The 21,233-nt window shown below is 37.8% G+C and overlaps 1 protein-coding gene across 8 annotated transcripts in view; it reads left to right on the top strand.

Moving 5' to 3' along the window:
* MAP4K3 (mitogen-activated protein kinase kinase kinase kinase 3) overlaps positions 1-21,233 on the top strand; it is a 325,471-nt gene that overhangs the window by 239,265 nt on the left and 64,973 nt on the right. For all 8 annotated transcript variants that reach the window (XR_011920413.1, XR_011920412.1, XR_011920414.1 and 5 more), the window contains 2 exons: positions 2,936-3,053; positions 4,941-4,999. Coding sequence is in view for 5 of the 8 variants with exons in the window: in XM_072409172.1 (XP_072265273.1) it covers positions 2,936-3,053; positions 4,941-4,999 (177 nt within the window). In the remaining 3 variants the exon portion in view is untranslated. The remainder of the gene's footprint in view (positions 1-2,935; positions 3,054-4,940; positions 5,000-21,233) is intronic.

Raw genomic sequence — 21,233 nt, 5'->3', positions numbered from 1 at the left:
CAAGCTGTGCATAATTATTAGGCAGCTTGGTGGGAGTGTTTCTAATCCATTCCCACTGCCCTAATTATGCAGATATTTTTTTCTTTCCTCCTGGGACTCTCATGTCACTCTGCAGCTGCTTCCTGCTTCTTCTCAGCTTGTTAGCTCTGCGTGCAGTGAGGGAGGGGGAGTGGGTGGAGAAGAAGAAAACGTAAACTTGCCAGTCACAAGCTGGACACTTCTTAAATCATTATATTTTTCATGGATACAAGCTGACTTAGCAGTGCTACAATGGAAGACAAGTGAGAATAGATTAATAATTGAAAGACTAGTTTTTGAGTTTAGTTCCTCTTTAATGATAAAAGGGGTGGCACTGATTTTTTTTTTTAAATGTCAGAAATGTTTATTTGTAAATTTTGAGTTGGTTATTTATTATTCTGACTTTATTAGATGAAAATAAACAAAAAAAGTAAGTAAAAAAAGTTTTTTGTGTAATAATTCTGCTCACATATGTATCCCCCTGTTCACAGGCACATTTCCTTTGTAAAACAATTCAGGTTTCAGATTTATTACCATTTTGAATAGGCTGATAGCCCTCTATTTGTTCCAATTTAAAATGAATCCTCAAAATACTCACAAATAATTGTGCACACAGTTTATTAAAACAGAAGGTATGGCAGTTTGCTGGTGTGTTACCACAATGCCAAGAAAAAAAGACATCAGCAATGACCTTAGAGAAGCAATTATTGCACCAGTCAATATGGGATGGTATTATAAGACCATTAACAATCAATCTGTTCATCACTCTGTAGTAAGAATAATCTGCCTGCCAAAAAAGTATGGCTTGTTTGTAAAGGCTTGTCAGTGAAAATCCTCCTTTCACTTTAGAGGGGGATGAAGGGGGGGGGGGTGATTTAGGCTTGTTTTGCAACCTCATGACCTGGGTACCTGGCAGTCAATAAATACCAACTGTATTCCATAGAGTCAAATGTGAGGCCATTTGGAAAGCTAAAATTGCATCATACAAAAGTATAATTTTTACATATTCCTAATATCTAGCTTCCCCCTGCGGCAAAACCATTAAAGAATAGATGGGGGCGCAAGTGGATTATTACCGCAGACTGCCACTTGCTGTCAAATGTACAGATGCTGGTTTTTTAACCAGTGCTGTAGTGTGAGTGACCAAGCCAAGAGCCACACAGAATAGCTAGGTTATGAGGCTGATCTGCACCTACCCTGACTGTATTTTAAAAAATGAATTGTCCATATAGCAAGATATTGCAATAACATATAGGGTGTATAACAGGGAAAAGCTTACTACCTATTATTTCCCACAAACTAGATACACATAAACTTAATCAGCACATCTACCAGTGCAGGAAATCGAACAATCACTGAAGGCAGAATAGGATGATCCCACTCCCTGCTCCCCCACTGGTTAAGACCGATATTCAATCATAAAGAGCATTGGGGAACATGTGTCACAGTTTCCTACTGTACTGTTCTGGCAGGTACAGCAACTCATTCAGAGGTTAAACAGTCTGTTCTTGCCCAAACAGTGGAATTGGTATGTCTAAGTGTGGCCCTGGAGGCCATGCCACCCTAGGACTTGGCCTGGGTGGCCTATTTAAAAATCTGGCTCTGGGTACAACTAGTTTTTCACACGCAGTTTCTCCATTTTGGCTTATTGTTTGTTAAATAGAAAATGACATGCTAAACTTTGTTTGTTTTTTTTTTTTCTGTGAGGTTAAATTTTAATAAAAATAATAATAGAGAAATAAGAACCTTCTGCAGACCAGATGGTTGTTTATTTGTTCCTGATGCTTAACCTCCCAACCGTTAAGCCCGAACTTTTCCGTGCTAACAAAAAGATGCAATTATCGTTAACCCCGAACTTTTCTCACCAGGTGGTTAAATGTAGACAAATGTTATATTGCAATCCGATTGTCATACATTGTATGACAATCGGATTACAACTGAAAGCAAATACTTACCCAGTGTCCGCAGCTCCTTTAGCAGAAATAAAAGATTTGCTATTGCTGCTGGCATCTGCAGTGAGATGTCAAGCACAATGCAGAAATCCTGCATTGTGCTGTGCATCTCTCCGGAGATGCCAGCAGCAGCAGCTTCCAGCGTCTGTCTCTGTCTGTGTGAGCTGGGCAGGGAAATCTCCCCCCCACACATCACTCCGGAGGATGAGTCATCTTCCGGGTGATGTGATTGGTGATGTATACTTTTTTTTATATTCATGATTTCTACTAGACCCTTGCTCGGACATATTTCTGTAACTTACAGGTCTAAAATTTAAAAAAAAAAATTTCATGAAAAACAGTGTAACGCTTTTGGTACAGAAATCTAGACATCAGTGTAACGCCCAGGTGGTTAAAACATAATTGAAAAGGGGTAGAAAATTCTTTTTCACATTCCTTTATATTTATCCTAAATATATGTAAAAACTCTATGGGGTAAATTCATAAAACATTTATTGGGTAAAAACAATATGCAAAGTCGCCCTTAAGATTCACTCTGTGTTTTAAGGCAGGATAACCCCTATTTAAAACCAATTAAATCTTAATAGGCTGGATGGCGTAAAATATACAGTAGTGCTTCCCCGCATCCTGTGTAGTGATTGGCATACTGTGCTTTTAAGGTAATCTTTTTTTTAATCTTTTTGAAGTAAACCTTTGTTTCTAGTGTGAATTTTATTTACTATCTAGTTGAGAAAAACATGTGTTTGATATTACAATTTCAACCTCCCCATATGGAAGAACAGGTTTTGCCAGGTGTCAGGGAATGTAATTTTCACTTGGTGAATGTCCAATAATTTGGCTTCATGTATTGAATTAATGTTACTCAACATTTTTTTGTCTAATGCTGTCTGAATTGCCCATTGAATCTTAGATAAATAAACCTAAATAAATACATCTCTGAAACCATGTTTCTGTGTTACTTGCAGGCAAAGCGTCTCAGCTATATTCACACAATCTTCCTGGCTTGTTTGATTATGCAAGACAAATGCAGAAACTGCCTGTTGCCATTCCAGCACACAAACTGCCTGACAGAATACTGCCCAGGTGAGTGTAAACTTTTCTTTAAAAAAAAAAGTAAATTATTTCCAATTTGTTGTCTGCTCCTTTTGTAACGCAAAGCTTGTGTAAGATTTTTTGCTAGTTTCTTCAGATATAGATCTAACAATTCCTTACATCTCTTGTAGATCCTAATAAAGTAGCAACATTTTAGTGCCAAACTTTATTACATGCACATCAACATGCTTTATTATACATGGTGGCTTTTTGCCCTGATATACCCCAGAGCAAATTAAATATTTCAGCTATAAATCTATTATAAATCCTTCATGGGGTATTTCATTTCTAACTGTAGCTAGGCTATGGACAAATTAATAAGTCCTCATTTATTTTTTGTTGATTTAGCCACAGTTTGTATATTTAATAAAGAGTTGGCTTTGAGGTTTGTTGAGTGAAGCAATTTTGACTTCATGTATTGTATCCACCCTGTGCCTCCTCAATTCATTTACCATCACTGACTGTGCGTCCCAGGGTTACCAGTTTTTTCTGGGTGCCCAGGACTTTTATAGCTAGTGTCAGGATGGAGAATGAGGGAAGATGCACCAAACTAAAGAATCTTCCAGACAAAAGCAGAAGTCCTTCTTTTTTAGTGGGTTCTGTGTGCTAGCCTGTGTGCACATTCATTTGTAATATTGCTTTCTGGAATCATGTGGTTCCGATTTTAGACCTCTGTAAGACCTCTAAACAGTCTTCTATTCAGTTTTTTTTACTGGGGGATGTTTTTTTTTTTTCCCATAACAAGGAAGGTTTAAAAAAATACCAAACCAGTCACAGGTAATTGTTTATGTTACAGTCCCAGGCCCAATGGGTTGCATATATAAGGACAAAAAGGTCACTAAAAGAATATAAGAACAAAAGAATGAAAAGGATTGATAAAGGTGGGGGTGTGCAGAAGTAGCTGCCCCATATATGTAATATGGGATGGATGCAGGAGCTAAACTTTTAGAATCCAACATCGCTCCTGAGTGGGGGATAGAGGGATAATACAAAATGTATTAAAAAGGTGGGCAAAGACTTGTAGGCTCAAATCCAGAAAAAACAAAATAAAATTATAGGCATACAGTCTTCAAAGCTTCATGTCTGTCTTTTCCGAAGAATAAAACTGGGATTTGACAACCCAGTCTTTCTTAAAGCCTTTTCCTGCTTAAAGATTTGCCCTCCCCTGCTGGAAACAAGTTGGGGAAACATTTTGTTAGAACTTATTGAGTGTTTGTCCATGATCTTTTTCAGATATGTTTGCTTATATTTGCACTACAAAGCACTGGAATGCTCCAAGAATAGCTGTCTTTATGCTACTATTTATCACAGGTTAAAACCAATTACATAGCTTGGTGTTCGATGGAAAAAGTGTTTATTTAAACCTGACTGACTTTACAAGGATTTTTTAGGATGGGGTGTATCATTAACTATCTCAATTTTCCTGGCTTTTGATTTTTTTTCCCCCAAACTATCGTTATATCCTTCAATTGGATGTTATAAGTTGCAATAGGTAAATACAGCTGGAAATGTTTTTGTGTGTGTGTGCATATCTTTTTTTTGTTCTGCAAAGCAACAGAATGAATATTTTGAAGAGGGTGAGTCTTCTATACCTGCTGTATTCCTTCAAAAGCATGGAAAGTACTTGTGACAGTGTAACATAGTGGCTGCTATACCTGTAGCTGCCTTTGAATTCAAACTAAACTTTGATTTATTGCTTGCCTAATTACAAGGAGTTCACACAAATCATGGTATTCCATACCATGAGCCAAGAATTGTGATTGTTTTGCCATGCATAATCCAGTGTATGCTTTAAAGAGTCATATATTGAGCTATTGGCTCATCATCCATGTGACTATTTTGCATTAATTCGCCTTTCTTTTTGTTGCATTTGTCCAGAAAGTTTACTGTTTCTGCAAAGATACCAGATACAAAATTCTGTCAAAAGTGCTGTGTTGGTAAGTATTTTTTTTGTAAAACGCATATTTTACATAAGTCACACATTTAGTGTGAAATGCATTACAGCATTTAAATAAACTGGACAAAAGGCTGACTGATTGAATACCGTGAAAATAAAATCAAAAAGTAAAAATTTGCTTATAAGAAAGATATGTCTATTTGACTTAGCAGTGCCCTGCCTCTTACTCCTTAACTGACTAATCCATTACATTTTTTGACCTTTAATTTTTTTAGTCGCAAGCCCCAAAAGACTGCACTTGTGTAAAGTGTTATGTAGGATTGTGTGCTCTATTGCCAGCCTTAAGGAGCTTGGTCTCAGTCCTCAGTAAACATAGGAAAGTCAGCTTTGTTCTTTACTGCCAAAAAATTGACTTTACGGAACAGATAGCACATTATCATATCATATTTTATTAGTTTATTGATGTTTTAAGATGGTAAACAAGTATCAGGAGAATTGTTATATCTGCAAGAATCTGTTAAGTATCTGCCTAATTGCCTTTGGATCTGGGAAGGCCTCTCCCTGACCCCTATGAGATAGCATTCTAGTGCATTATGATTTGTGCAGGGTGTGTAAAAAAAAAAATACGAATAGAGATGAGGAAAGGAATGTAGGTGGAAAGCATGAGTGCATGATCTACCCTATGTTGTTGTCAATGAGCTGATAAAAAGTAGGTAAGGTCTGTAGAAGGGTTCTTCTCCCACCAGACATTACCTTAATCAGATTTGTGAAGGTGAGCTGCCAGCCTAATAATCTATTTAAAGGGGTGTTTATAAGAGACTTTTTGGTCTAGTGACAAATTCCCATCAAAATGTCAACAACTGCAGGAATTAATGTTTCAAACAACATTTGTTAACAGGGTTGGATCCATAGTGCCCAAGACAGTCAAATATTTACCCTCAGTGTCTTTAATAATGTCCTGTGTGGTGAACAAGAGACACTTACAAAGTCAAAGAGCTAACTGTCCCTGGCATTAGCACAGAAAAGTTGAATGTTTTTTTTTTTTGTAAAAATGTTGGGGTGAAAGAAGTGTTTTTCTTGAAGAGAACATTTGTTAGATGTTAGGTACTGGTGGTATTTAAAGGCTTTTGTGGGGGAAATAAGATCTTGGACATTATGAGTACGTGTGTGGATCTGGAAATCTTTAAACTGTGTGTGTTAGACATAAAAAGGGACACCAAAATCACTGTGACTACCTAAACCCCAATGGGATCTGCGGCAGTGGGCGTGAGGTGTACTAGTGTATTAAATGTGTTAGAGAAAAAGCCCTGAAGTGGGGGATAAAGGAAATAAAAGAACATTGTAAAAATAAAATATGTATCACTATAAACATGGAAAAATGTATGTATATAAAATAAATATAAAATTTTTAAACAAAATTTCAAGTTTGGACACTAACTCCAAGCATGTGTATTTACTTGTAAAGTAAAAGTATTTTTTCACAGTTTATGCCAAGCCTATATATATATATATATATATATATATATATATATATATGTACAAAGTACAGATTAAATTATATATTTTAATAAAGATTGTCCATTGTTTCAAATGAGTAGCATGTCTCATGCCTGACGCGTTTCACCCTATAGGGCTTTCTCAGGAGGTTGAGAGACCTTTAAAATTGTAATCATATATAGAACCATCAGCTTAATGTAACAATGGTATCAAAAAATTCATCAGTGGTATTAATAAATTCACCAGTAATAATTTAAACGTATTATCAATAGGGCATAACTTACGCTATTACAAGATTATCCTGGAAACATTTAACAATATTTTAATGGAACAATAAATAGACTTACTTGGTGCTGATACATGGACTTATATAACTACAATATGACACTTAATTTCTAATGGCAGAGAGCCCATGATGATAGTACTGAAATGGATTGGACGATCTAAACAAAAGGAAACGTTATGAGGGGAGTGCAAAGAATTGATCTGTAATAAACTATCATTAAGACTGTTGTAATTTCCTTACTTGTGCGCTGACTATTAGAAGGAGATGGCTTATCTAAAGTGTCAGGTGATTTTGTTACTGAATGTCGAATATCCCTTTGTGAATGAGGGGTTCCTGGTATGTACCATTAAATTGTTATGTCTACAAAATATTAAAAAGAGAGATAAATATTATTTCTGTCAATGAGATAAAATTATAATAACTTTTGTTAGTAAGCCAAATTTAATTTAGAAGATATAAGCATACCCACTGTAGCCTTACAAATAATACTAGTTAATGCGCTTCAATTGGGAATTTGCGGAGTTATCAATCAATCTGTAATATATGTATGTTAAAGTCTTTTAGAAACTAATACTCTGGGCCTGATTTATTAAAGCTCCCCAATGCTCTTCACTTTCATCAGTGAAGCTAGGTGATCCAGCAAACCTGGATTGGATCTGGTCCAGGATTTGAAAACATTTGGTAACAAATAGCAAATGACTTTCATCCATTTCAAATCCATTCCAGGTTTGCTGGATTACCCATTTTTACTGATAAAAGTATATCCTCTCCAGTCTTGGAGAGCTTTAATAAATCAGGCCCAGTGTGTCCTACAGAAAATATTAGGAGTTCTCACATAAAACATAAAGCATTTAGCAACCTTTTCAAGATCCCTGAAAAATTCAGGTAGACCATGAACCCAGAAATTTTATCACCTGGAAGAATTCTCAAAATCTCCAATATTTGTCAGAGCTTTTTTAAACTAAGTTTTCAAAGTGGATATATGAGTATAGTGTCATTATGTTTTTGTTCTAGAGTATGGAGAAAAAGAAGAGAGCAAGCAGGCTTTTTGCTGGCAAGGTACAACAATATAGTTTAATGTTTTGTGTTCGAAATTAGCTCCTAACTGTCCAACTGAACACTATTGCATAAACAGATTCAAAATTAGTTTAGTGGTATTGCAAAATTATAGGTGGTTACATTCAGTATATATAATACAATCAAATCTTAAATTTGCAACGCATTTCTCTGTTAAGCTTCCTCAGGGGATAGCTTGAGATAACAGTCTGGTAGAATCAAATGTATTCATTGGAAGGATAGGGAAAAGGGAAGAGTAGAACAAGAAAAATATACATAGTGTGACAATACAATATTTGATTATCCAATAAGACAGAAAACATATACATAGTAATATTGCAATTACTTAAAAATGTCAAACCACTATGTAAAGGTGAGAGTAAAAACATCTGTCAATTGTCACCATCACTGTACCCCAAATTCTGGGGGAAGGGGAAGAAAAGAAAAGGGGGGGAAGGGGAAAGAAAGTTGAACGATGTAAAAAAAGGAGGGTCTTAAATGAATTTAATATGATAGTATTAATGTTTCAAATAACTTACAGGAATTTATGAATCTACTAGTCCAAGAGTCTCAGGAATGGTATAAGTCATGGACATAATTAGTGCTGGAATAGAGAGGTGATGATCAGTATATCACCTATGTATTATTAATTAAAAGTAATTTTGTTTGTGATGAAGTCAAAATGTATTGTTATAGAGGGTAAATTGTTTACATCAATAAATAGGATTGAGGATTAGGAGCTTCAGAGGTATTGGAGAGGAGGTTTGTTTTTGGGAACTGCTTGTATTGAGTAATACTGAGAAATGATCAGTATCAAAGAACTGTTGGAGAAATCAAAATAATTTGCCTGTTAGGTATGGTTTTTGGGAGTAGGTGCAGAAACAGGGAAAGAAAAAGTGAAAATGAAAAACAAAGGTTATACTACTTACTTCAGTGATCATTAGTAATTTACCTTAGATGGTATGTATGTAGCAGTCAGATGTAGAAGATCTGAAGTAATCTCTAGAATAATGAAATAAGTCTCAGCAGGGAGGAGTTTTAAGTACAAATGCTGTTAAAGTTTGTAAGGAGAGCCATTGTATGGCTTCACTTTTTGGAGAAGTGTTGGTGGTGTAAGTGTAGTATAGCACGGGACGCTGACAGACAGGCTAAAAGGGTCTAGACAGGTCGGCGTCCTGTCCTTAATTGACTAACGCGTGTTGTGTACTGGGGAGCGAGATCACGTGCTCCACGCTGTTAGATGGCGGGATCTCACAATACTACGCCATGCTAATGAATAATACTGTTGCCATGGTTCTAAGGCATTTACGTCTTCATTACAGCAGAGGGGGGAGGTGGAGGGGGGAAAAAACGATGCATGAAGGATAACATTTAGCAGGGATTATCATAGGGGGGAAAAAAGAAGAGAAGAAAAGAAAAGGAGGAGACAGGGGAATTAGCTAATTCAGTAATCACTGTTACAATAAGTAAATAGATATGACTGGTTAGTTTATAATAATAAAAGTAAGCGTGTCCTTTAAGGACGATATGTGATGGAGATGTGATATGTGATAGCTGGGTAAGAGTCAAGGGACTTGTTGGTGGATGGATCCCTTGACAAAAGGTACCAATACTTAGAAAGAATGTTTCTGATTAATTGGTGTTGTCTGGAGAAGGTTGTATATTCTGAATTTAGTATTCTGAACTGGTAATGGTCAAGGAGATAAAAGATCAAAACGGTCCAGACCTTTGACTTTATTGTATGCATTCCTTAAGATTTTTTTGCTGTAACCTCGAGAGGTAATCTGTTCATAAGGGCTTTTGCCTCTGTTTCAAAGTCCATATGAGTAGTACAATTTCTCTTGAGTCTCAAGTATTGGCTGTAGGGAATACTATTCTTTAGTGGTCGAGGGTGGGCACTCTCGGCGTGAAGAATAGTATTCCCTGCAGTGTTCTTGCGGTATAGAGTGGTTGAACCGTTACCATCAGGTGCAATTCTTATAAATGTATCCAGAAAAGGAACTTCCGAATTGCTAAATGACATCGTAAATTTAAGATTGTAGGTATTATCTTGTAGTAATTGAAAAAAGTTTTCTAACACTTTTACAGAGACAGTCCAAATCAACATGATATCATCAATATATCTTTTCCAATTAAATATATATTGATGAAATGGTTTTAATGTTGGGTTTTAGAACAAGTTCTCTTCCCAGTCTCCCAAGAAAATTTGCGTATGATGGGGCACATCTTGTCCCCATCGCAACTCCTTGTACTTGGAGGTGGTAGCGATTTTTGAAGGTGAAAACATTTCTATTTATTATATCCCAATAGTTGAATTAAAAATTTGTTGAAAATTCAGTTGTTTGGATAGAACCTACAGATATGTGCAATGCGTAGATCCAGCTTGTGGGGTATACTTGAATACAAGGACTCAACGTCAGTTGTCACCAAAAGTGAACTAGGGGGTCTTTGTTATTAGTAGTGAAACGTAGTACTTCCAAAGTATCTTTTAAAAACGATGGTAGTTTATTTACTAGAGGTGTACTCTAATACATATGTACTCTCACATGTAACTGCTGATGCGAGCACCAATAGTAAATTCTGGGGATGATGCCAGGGGCGATTTCCCACTGACATCACCCCCGGATTTTACTATAGCTGCTCGTATCAACCGGAGGATCTGATGCTCGCATCCTGCAGGTGATGCGAGCAGCATCGTTGGTGATTTCAGGGGAGTGAGCAGGGTGGGGACATCCCCATCACATCACACGGCAAGATGTGACATCTTCCGGGTGATGCGGTGAAGTGATAGATTGTGAGGGCGGGAAATTTAAAAGCAGATTACTATGTAATCTGCTTTTAATTTTTTTTTACAGTAAAAAACACTAGAAAACATATAATAAAAGTTTAAATACACATTTTAGTGCACCAAGCATTATTGCCCAGTGCCCTGATTTACTTTTCGCCTACTTTTAGCCTTGACCTTGATCCGACCTTTTGATGACTTATAAATCACTTCCTGAATGTATTATTTCATCACTTTGTCTTTGACCTTGATTGTTCCTGACTGATTGCTAGAGACCACATGGCATCCAAAAGGCATCTCGCAGGCGCAAGCGCTGTTTTGGAGGAATTTGAATTTAGCGGTAGTGATTTGGAGTCCCTTGTAGAATTGAGTGATAGTGATTGTTCCTGACTGATTGCTTGAGACCACATGGCATCCAAAAGGCATCTCGCTGGGGCAAGCGCTGTTTTGGAGGAATTTGAATTTAGCGGTAGTGATTTGGAGTCCCTTGTAGAATTGAGTGATAGTGATTCAAAGCGCTGTTTTCCTGGCTACATTCGCCAGGAAATTTGTAATCAGACAGTGAAAGTGAACTGAGTGACGATTCTGAACCTGAGGTCAGTGCTGTGTGCACATCGTGCTTCATTGACCTTGATGCGGACCAGGCAGCACCGCCAAGATTTCTATTCACCGGCGCACCTGGGATGAAAATTGAGGCTGCATGCGACGACCCCCTGGCATACCTGAAGTTGTTTTTGACCGATGAAGTTATCGAAAAAATTGTTGCGGAGACAAAAAGGTAAGCCACTCTTGTGTTTGCTAACTTTTTGAAATTTGTGAAAGTTTTTGCTAATTTTTTTGTATGCTGCTCTGTGTTTGCTAACTTTAAAAAAAATATGCCAACATGTGTGCTGCTCTGTGATTGCTAACTTTTTTAAATTTTTAAATTTTTTGCTAATTTTTTTTTTTATGCAAACATGTATGCTGCCCTGCCTTTGCTAACGTTTTTAAAACATTTTATGCCAACATGTGTGCTGCTCTGTGTTTGCTAACTTTTTAAAAATTTTTAAATTTTTTGCTAATTTTTTTTTTTTTTTTTTATGCAAACATTTATGCTGCTCTGTGTTTGCTAACATATTACTTGCAACCTTCAGCACACACTATAAAAGAACATATCCTAAAATACCTTTTTTATTTTGTTTTATGCAGGTACGCTGGACAACAACAAGGTGCTCCACACCTGAGGTTTGCAAGAAGCAGAGAGTGGGAACCTGTGACCCAGGATGACATTTGGCTGTTTTTGGGCTTGGTAATCCTGCAGGGAGTTGTGGGCAAACCCGGGCAGAAGTGGTATGATTGCCACTCCATTCTTTGGCACAGTCATGTCAGAATACTGCATTTCCCTCATAATGAAGTACCTGCACTTCACAAACAATAAAGAATTTGATGAGACTACCCATCCTGCACCAAAACTGAAGAAAATTTGGGAAGTGTCTCAGATGATTCTACAAATCTTCCAGCAAACCTATTTGCCAGAATAAGATGTCGGCATTGACAAAAGTCTAATGGCTTACAAGGGGAGGCTCAGCTGGGTGCAGTACATTGCGTCAAAGAGGGCACAATTTGGCGTGAAAACGTATATGCTGTGCAAATCGTCATCTGGCTACATTTGGAATGCAGTACTGTACACTGGAAAAGGGACACAGTTCAACCCCAGATAAAGCCATTATGGGTTGGCAACATCTTCAGTGCTATCTCTTATTGAGCCATTGCTAGGTCAGGGCTATTGTGTCACAACTGATAAATTCTACACCTCTCCTGAGCATTATGAGTTCCTTCTGCAACACAGAACAGATGCCTATGGAACCGTTAGGACTAACCGGCGCAACCTGCCATCAATGTTTGCAAAAGGGAAGCTAAAGACGGTAGAAATTGTTGCCTGGGAGAAAGGCAAGATGATGGCCCTGAGATGGCGTGACAAGAAAGATAAGTGCCTGATGAGTACTGTCCATGATGCCTGCACCGTTCTGGTAGACACAAAACGTGGGAAAGAAGTGATGAAGCCACAGGTGGTGATTGACTACAACAACACCATGGGAGGTGCCGACAGCTGACCAAGCCATGACATTCTACCCAACGATGAGGAAACAGCAAAGGAAGTACTACAAAAAGATTTACAGGCATCTAGTTGAGCAGATCCTATGGAATGCCTCTACATTCTCTACAGAAAAAATTGTCAGAGGCCTGTGATATATTCAGACTTCATTTTGCAAGTTTCCGAATCCATAGTCAAGAACCACCAAACACCATCAGTGGCTATGAATAGACCTGGACGTCGTGCTTCCACTGTTGTCAACCCAGAACCCCTGACCGGTCGTCACTTCACTGAATACATCCCATCAACCCAGAAAAAGACAGCACCTACAAGGATGTGCGTGGTTTGCTGCTCAAAAAGACCAATGACAGAGGAAGGAAGAAACACAAACAAACCTGGTTCTACTGTCCTGAGTGTGATGTTGGACTTTGTGCAGCACCCTGCTTCAAAATCTACCACACCCGGGATGTCTACTAAAAATTTAAATATTTTTTTTTCCAGAACCTGCATTTAATTAATATTATTATTTATCAATAATATTGCACCCTTGTTTGGAAAATATCAGTGAGAAATTTTTGATAAAACAGTTTTTTTTGATGAATTACATTGTTGTGGTCTATTATTTCATTATTTTTTATAATTATGATTTATAATTACTTATTATATTTTAATTTATGATTATAATATAATAAATATAATTATTATACCCTGGAGTTAATCCTAAGAATTACAGGCCCACAGTATAAACAAAAATTTCTATGCAAAAAAAAATTGGATCACTTTTTGCATGAAAAAATGACAGAATTAAAACGCTAGGGGGGGTTAAGAGCTCTAGTAAAAAAAACTACCATTGTTTCTAAAAGATACTTAAGAAGTACTAGATTTCACTACTAATAACAAAGTCCCTCCTAGTTTACTTTTGGTGACAATTGACGTTGAGGCCTTGTATTCAAGTATACCCCACAAGTTGGGTCTACGCATTGTACATAAGCATATCTGTAGGTTCCACCTAAACAACCGAATTTTCAACAAATTTGAAATTCAACTATTGGAATTTATATTAAATAGAAATGTTTTCACCTTCAAATATCGTTACTACCTCCATGTACAAGGAGTTGCGATGGGGACAACATGTGCCCCATCATACGCAAACATTTTCTTGGGAGACTGGGAAGAGAACTTGTTCTCAAACCCAAACATTAAAACCATTTCACCAATAAATCTTTCAATGGAAAAGATATATTGATGATATCATCTTGATTTGGACCGGCTCTGTAAAAGTGTTAAAAATTATTTTTTCAATTACTACAAGATATAACCTACAATCTTAAATTTACGATGTCATTTAGCCATTTGTATGTTCCTTTTCTGGATACATTTATTAGAATTGCACCTGATGGTAACCTTTCAACCACTCTATACCGCAAGGACACTCCAGAGAATACTATTCTTCACGCTGAGAGTGCCCACCCTTGACCACTGAAGAATAGTATTCCCTACAGCCAATACTTGAGACTCAAGATAAATTGTACTACTCATATGGACTTTGAAACAGAGGCAAAACCCCTTATGAACAGATTACCCGCTCGAGGTTACAGCAAAAAAATCTTAAGGAATGCATACAATAAAGTCAAAGGTCTGGACCGTCTTTATCTTTTATTTCACCAACCATTACCAGTTCAGAATACCAAGATCAGAATAATTACAACCTTCTCCAGACAACACCAAATAATCAGAAACATTCTTTCCAAGTATTGGTACATTTTGTCAAGGGATCCATCCACCAACAAGTTCCTTGACTCTTACCCAGCTATCACATATCGCAAGTCACCGTCCTTAAAGGACACGCTTACTTCTAGTCACTATCACCCTGAAAAATCCTCTGAATCACATAAAGCTACCCAGGAACTGTCAAATGTGGGCATGGCCACAATGTAATTGGGTGAAAGAGAATAATACAACCTTTCTTCCCAATAGCGTAATACACAACCCCAACCATCATATTGACTGCTCCACTACTGGGGTAATTTACTTAACCTCTTGCAAATGTGGTAACTTTTATGTAGGAAAAACTAAACGCACTTAGCGTAAACGTATTTATGGGAACAATTATACATTCAACTCAGGCAAAATAGTAACCCCTCTGAGCTTTCCTTTGGGAACCCACACAATTTTGACAATGCAATGATTTATTTTACTGCACTGGATCATATTCCTCAAAATTCATGTGGAGGTGATATTGACAAGCAACTTTTGCAGCTGGAAGCCAAGTGTATCTTGCAACCTAATGCTACCCAACCACCGGGGTTAAATGATGTTTTTTCCTTCAAACCCTTTCTCTGATAAAATAACTAGGTAATACCCTGCTATTACTCCTACATTTGACATACATTATTACTATTTACCATTGTACGCTATCTGTATTTGTATATGGGAACAAATCAGCATAAAGCTACGTACACACTTCCAATTATTATCGTTTGTAAACGAACGATCGTATAGCACCGATCCTGTACATACAGATAATGACATGATCGTTCAAGATATTGTACACACGTATATATACACACAGTATATATGAATATATATATATATATATATATATATTTGAATGAATGAATATATATATATATATATATATACATTCACATACACAATACAGCCTGTATCGATCAAATGTTCATTCATCGCGCATGCTCAGAACATGCACGATCACTGAACGACCGTACACACGATAGATGGTCAACGATCGTCGTCCGATCCGCCGGTCCGGTCGTTCATTTCCAACGACTATCCTAGTTCGTCGGCGTCGTTGGTTACTTTTTTACAAATGATTTTTGGCCAATCGGTCGTTCGTCGTTCATTTCCAACGATAAAAATTGGACGTGTGTACGCAGCTTTAGTCAAATACTGTTAGAATTATAGACAACATTGATGTTGCACTATTGTGAAATAATTATTGTAATGTGTTAAGGAACAGCTGTAAGTTTCGGTGACAATAAAACATCTAAGTGTTTATTTTATTTAGGCTAGCTCCAATCCTTTCTTTAACTCTCTCCTTTCCACCCTATGGGGGACGGGGGCACCTTTGCTGATCCCATTCAGACTAGGTGCTCTTAGGAGACATGACAGGAAAATGAACCCCATTGCGCTGGGCTTGTTACCTGCCCTCACCCCTCCCCCCTTTGGGTCCGAAACCTCTGTTTCTGACCCAGTACCCGCGAAATACCCTTCAGGCATACTGCCTGCGCAGGTAAGGTTGGCAAGAATGGACTTCACACCATAGTTTATTAATTTAGTTTTTTTTTTTTTTTTTTTTAACTCAAACCTTTCTTTCATGCACCTGTACTCCATTACAGCACTCCAGCATATGTTTTCGTGCGTATGTATGTAGATGTAAATGCGTATGTATGCATACGCATACTATCATCTTAAATTCATTTAACAACCCCCTTTTTTTACATTGTTCAACTTTCTTTTTTCTACCCCCTCCCCCTTTTCTTTTCTTCCCCTTCCCCCAGAGTTTGGGGTACAGTGACGGTGACACTTGACAGATGTTTTTACTCTCAGTTTACATAGTGGTTTGACATTTGTAAGTAATTGCAATATTACTATATATATGTTTTCTGTCTTATTGTATAACCAAATATTGGATTGTAACACTATGTATATTTTTCTTGTTCTACTCTTCCCTTTTCCCTATCCTTCCAATGAATACATTTGATTCTACCAGACTGTTATCTCAAGCTATCCCCTGAGGAAGTTTAACGGCGAAATGCGTTGGGAGATTTCATTGTTTTATATATACTGAATGTAACCACCTAAAATTTCGCAATACCTTTAAACTAATATAGAATCTGTTTATGCAATAATGTTCAGTTGGACAGTTAGGAGCTAATTTCAAACATAAAAACTATATTGTTGTACCTTTCCATCAAAAAGCCTGCTCTCTCTCTTCTTTTTCTCTTTACTCCTGAATATAACAGGCTTGGCAACCCAAAACCACTAAAACATAGTTTCAGCTCTCCTGGGAATCTGTAACTCCAAGTTTTTGTTCCATACATTCAAGCCAGTAGCCCAGTCTCTGAAATTCCCAATTTCAAATCCAAGGGGTCTTTTGCATGTCTCCATATTCCATATCCATTTCCATTCAGGAAAGTAGATGGTCTGAATGGTCCCCACTCTGTCTGTTACCTTAATATCCCTGCCCTGCTTACCAAATCATCTGAAGCCTGCAAGGTAAAAATAGTGTGGTCAGGGATGATTTAAGGATAATATCACAGTTTTTTTTTTTTGGGGGGGGGTACGCTGGATGGGCACCCAACATGCTTTTTCTTTGTTTTGTTTTTTTTATTGTGTGGTTTTCAGTCTTTAAGACTGTGCCAGCTGAGACTTTTGCTGTGGTTGGGTGATAGGAGCCGCCAACATATTGAACCCCACATTGCTCTGAATCTCATTTGAAGTGAACCCAGGCCTTACCAGCAGTTCTGGCCATTTGTGAGATGAAAGATTGTCAGAGTATGAGGGTTATATGCAGTTCATACTGCGGGAGAGAAGGTGTGAGAGCCAGCAGTGCAGTGTGGTTTAGAGCATGTCTACTATTCCACGCCCACACACTCAAACATATGTACTATTGATCATGATTTATCAACTTATCCAACTAGAAAATTTACAGTGAGCTCAATAAAGTCATCTTGCTAGTCATAGCCACCCCCTCTGTTTTAGGTATGAAAATGAATGACAGTCGGCGGGTGCCAGGTGCTATGACCAAAAGCTACACTTTTGGTACTTTTCCCAAACAAGAGAGAGATGAAGGTATAGATGGTGCCATGGCATCATGAGGGCAGAAACTGTTTCCATCTTCGCTCAGGATGCAGGGGGTGTTGATTATCTCACATATAGAGATGCATTCCTCTGTACAACTTGTGATGAAGCAAAGCAGAAGGCGTCAGGGACACATTTTGGAATTCCTTCCATTCCCTGTCCATCAGCATCTTACAATTAAACTTAAAGCAGGGTAAAAAAGTATTAAACATGTTAATGTTTTTCTCAGCAAATACAAATACCTGATGTCAGTAACAACCAAAGTAATCCACACATAAAAAGAAATTAAAACAAATACCTCCATAAATTGTTATGTGTAATAAAGTGGAATGGCACAAGAATTAGTACTGAACATTCCTACTGAAATGTATTTAGTTCTTAGTAGAAAAGCCTGTGTTGGTAATCACGGCTTCAAAATGCTTTCTGTATGCAAGTAGTTGCATGCATTACTCAAATGCGATTTTGATTCATTCTTCCACACAAACTGTCTTCAAATCTCGAAGGTTCTGGGGGCCTCTTCTATAAACTCATTTGAGTTTTCTTTACTTTCCTTAGATTTTAAATTGGATTCAAGTCAGGTCTTTGACTGGGTCATTCTAGCAGCTTTATTTTCTTTCTCAGAAACCAATTAAGTTTTCTTGGCAGTGTGTTTGGGATCATTGTCTTGCTGAAATGTGCATCCTTGTTTTATCTTCTGATAGATGGCAGCAGATTCTTATCAAGAATGTCCTGGTACATTTCTCCATTCATTCATGACCTACAAACCTGACTGTTGGTCATGACTGGGTGGTCTGCAGTGCTATTTCTCATTCAAACATGGTGTGTGCAATGGCATATGGTCTCATCTGACCAGACCATATTCGTCCAGTATTGTCTTGTCTTGTCTTGACTCCTCTGTCAGAAATCTTGCGAGGAGCACCTGCGGGTGGTGGGCGGTTTAGGGTGAAATGATGTTCTTTCAACTTCCGGATTATGGCTCCAACAGTGCTTACCGGAAAAATTTGAAATTTAGAATCCAAACGCTTACCATGCAAACATGGTGTGTGCAAGACATACAAGGAGTTCAGTTTTGGTGTTATACCGATCTCATATTCTCCCAGTATTTACTGGCTTGTTTTTTCTTCAGCAGTAGAGTCTTGCACAGTGATTGTGCATAGAAGCCATGTCGGTTTAGTGCATTACTTATTGTTTGTTTTTTATTTACCAACTGTACCTGCTAAATCCAGGTTTTTCTAAAGCTCTCCACGAGTGATCCTTGGCTCTTTAGACAATTCTCCTGATTATTCTTTGGACTTTTTTTTTAAACATTCTTAGTCAGAAATCTTGTGAGAAACACTTGGTCGTGGCTGGTTTAGGGTGAAAATATATTCTTTCAACTTTCAGATTATTACCCTGATAAGGAAAAAACAATACCTCTGTCCATGGTGAGATGATTTATAGGGTTTTTTTTTTTTACAATAAAAGTTACAAATAAAGATTAACCACCTGAGCATTACACTGATGTCTAGATTTCTGTACCAAAAGCGTTACAGGTTTTCATGAAATTTTTTTTTTTTTAATTGTAGACCTGTAACTTACAGAAATATGTCCGAATAGGGGTCTAGTAGATATAATGAATATAAAAAATGTTTGAAACACACAATCATTTGAGCAGGCCATTATAACTTTCATTAAGTCCAGATGAACTTGCATTATCTTCAATCTTCATGTCCACTGCATGTATTTTAGCATATCAGCTCCCTCCCAATCTGATAAAACATTGTCTGCGTGGAGGGTTGAAAAGCAGTAGTAGTCCAAATTTGTCCATAGCTCAACCATCAGTGTATCACACAATTATTTATTCATCAGCTGATAAATGCTCCCAATCCGAAGCCTTTTTTCAAAGTTACCCATCAATCATGATCACCGGTGACTCCGGTGCAGTCACCAGTCCCGCTAACTGTTGATTCAAAACCGTTGATTCCTGAGCAGAAATACCACCACTTTAACTTAACTCAGTCCGTTTTACCACTGGTTGTTGTTTGGTACTTCATCTAGAGCTGTTCCAGATAAGAAATTGGTGGAAGCTTTTCTAGATCTTTAGCAACCAATCCATGACAAATCATTGAGCTGTGTGGGTAACATTGTAATAATCCAATTGTGACATGTTGTCTTCCATCCCAGGTAAACACAAACTGATCCTTAGACTCTCCATCAATGGTCTTTGGAAAGAAAACGTTAGATAAATCAAGTACCATTTTCCACTCCCCCACTGTCTGAGCAACAGTCTCCACAAGTGTCACCATATCCAAATCAGCAGCAGCCAATAGATGGACCATTTTTTTTTAAACTTTTGATAGTCAGTAGTCATTCTGTAGTATCCATCAAGTTTATTTACTGGAAAAACAGGAGCAATAAAAGGACTGACTGATGATCTGAATGCCCCTGCTTCCAACAGAGCCTGGATAGTCTCTGTAATTTTATTATGTACCCCAAAATTGCTTCAAATAAACTGGGTGCTTCAGGGGTAGAATGTACACTGATGTCCATTTAGTATGACCCCTCACAATGGGTTTGACTGCAAACACAGAGAAACAACAGCCTGAAGTGCCAAACACATACATCCCTGTCATTGTATGGATCGTCTGGCCCTGTAAGATATCCATTTCTGTTATGTTGTTTGGCAGTTCAGATGTGAATATGTTGCATTAAAGACAGGACCATTGCCTATTTGTAGTCTGCAGTGAACCTTAGAAGCCCATGTAATCCGACTTCCCAAACCTTCAACTGTCTCCCATGTAGTGTTTGTCCCCAAACCTCAGATTCTGATCAGTGGAGCAGGGGAGTTATCCTTTAGTCAATGATATATAGACTGTGGTACCCCCCACCTTTTTTCTCAATTGGAGGGTGTATGTGTTGTATCATAATCATATGAAGCTGTTTGTGCCTCCCCATATGGGTTGTTTCTTTTCTGGGGAGGTGTAGGAGGGGTTATTTTTTCTACATTACTAGACGACACCTTCTTTAGTCTGGCTGGCTGTAACTTCCCTCTATCCTTCAGTTGTTTCCAGGGCTTGAACAGATCAGTAGTAGGAATCCCATCAATGTCTGCTTTGGGAACACCACTGTTAAGCAGATCAAGAAACAACTGTTTTCTTGTCATCTTAAACCTGTTTATGAAATCTCCTTTTTCTGTTTTCTGTATTGGTCTTTGCCTATGTCTTGGTCCTGTTCCTTTTTCAATCTCCTCTAGCTGACCCATTAATGTAGCTGCTTCATGCACATTCCCTTGCCTCCCATCCAAAGCACTTAATACTGTGAATAATGCAGGGAGTAAATGTTGTGGCGCTGTCTTAAGCATTTTCTGTCTCATTAAAGGAGTAAATCGGAACATGTCTGGCCCCACCCTGGTGGTAGATACCCCATAACGTCCATCTATAGGAAGGGGATCCCTAACTAATCCTGTAATACACCCAGCCTCTCATACTCTCTGAATCCCCTAACCCAATGTATGCCAAAAAGATACATCCATCAGTTCTGTTGGAGTCTCATATACTTGGGCCACAGAGTCTCTAATCAAATGCAACAAACTAAAGGGGCGATCAGTATTGCGTGCCCTGTGCATTTGAAGACGGACTCTGGGGTCAAAGGATACACTTCCCAGTCCAATCGTTTCAGTATTAATCAGTATCACACTGTCTCCACCCTGATCCCAAATTCGCAATAACCATGTCAAAATTCCTTCTCCAGGTTTCTGTCTATATTTCTGTCCT

This window comes from Pyxicephalus adspersus, chromosome 4 (genome assembly GCF_032062135.1).
Source record: "Pyxicephalus adspersus chromosome 4, UCB_Pads_2.0, whole genome shotgun sequence".
NCBI lineage: Eukaryota > Metazoa > Chordata > Amphibia > Anura > Pyxicephalidae > Pyxicephalus > Pyxicephalus adspersus.
The sequence above is the reverse complement of the archived record's forward strand: the minus strand, read 5'-3'. Positions and strand labels throughout refer to the sequence as shown.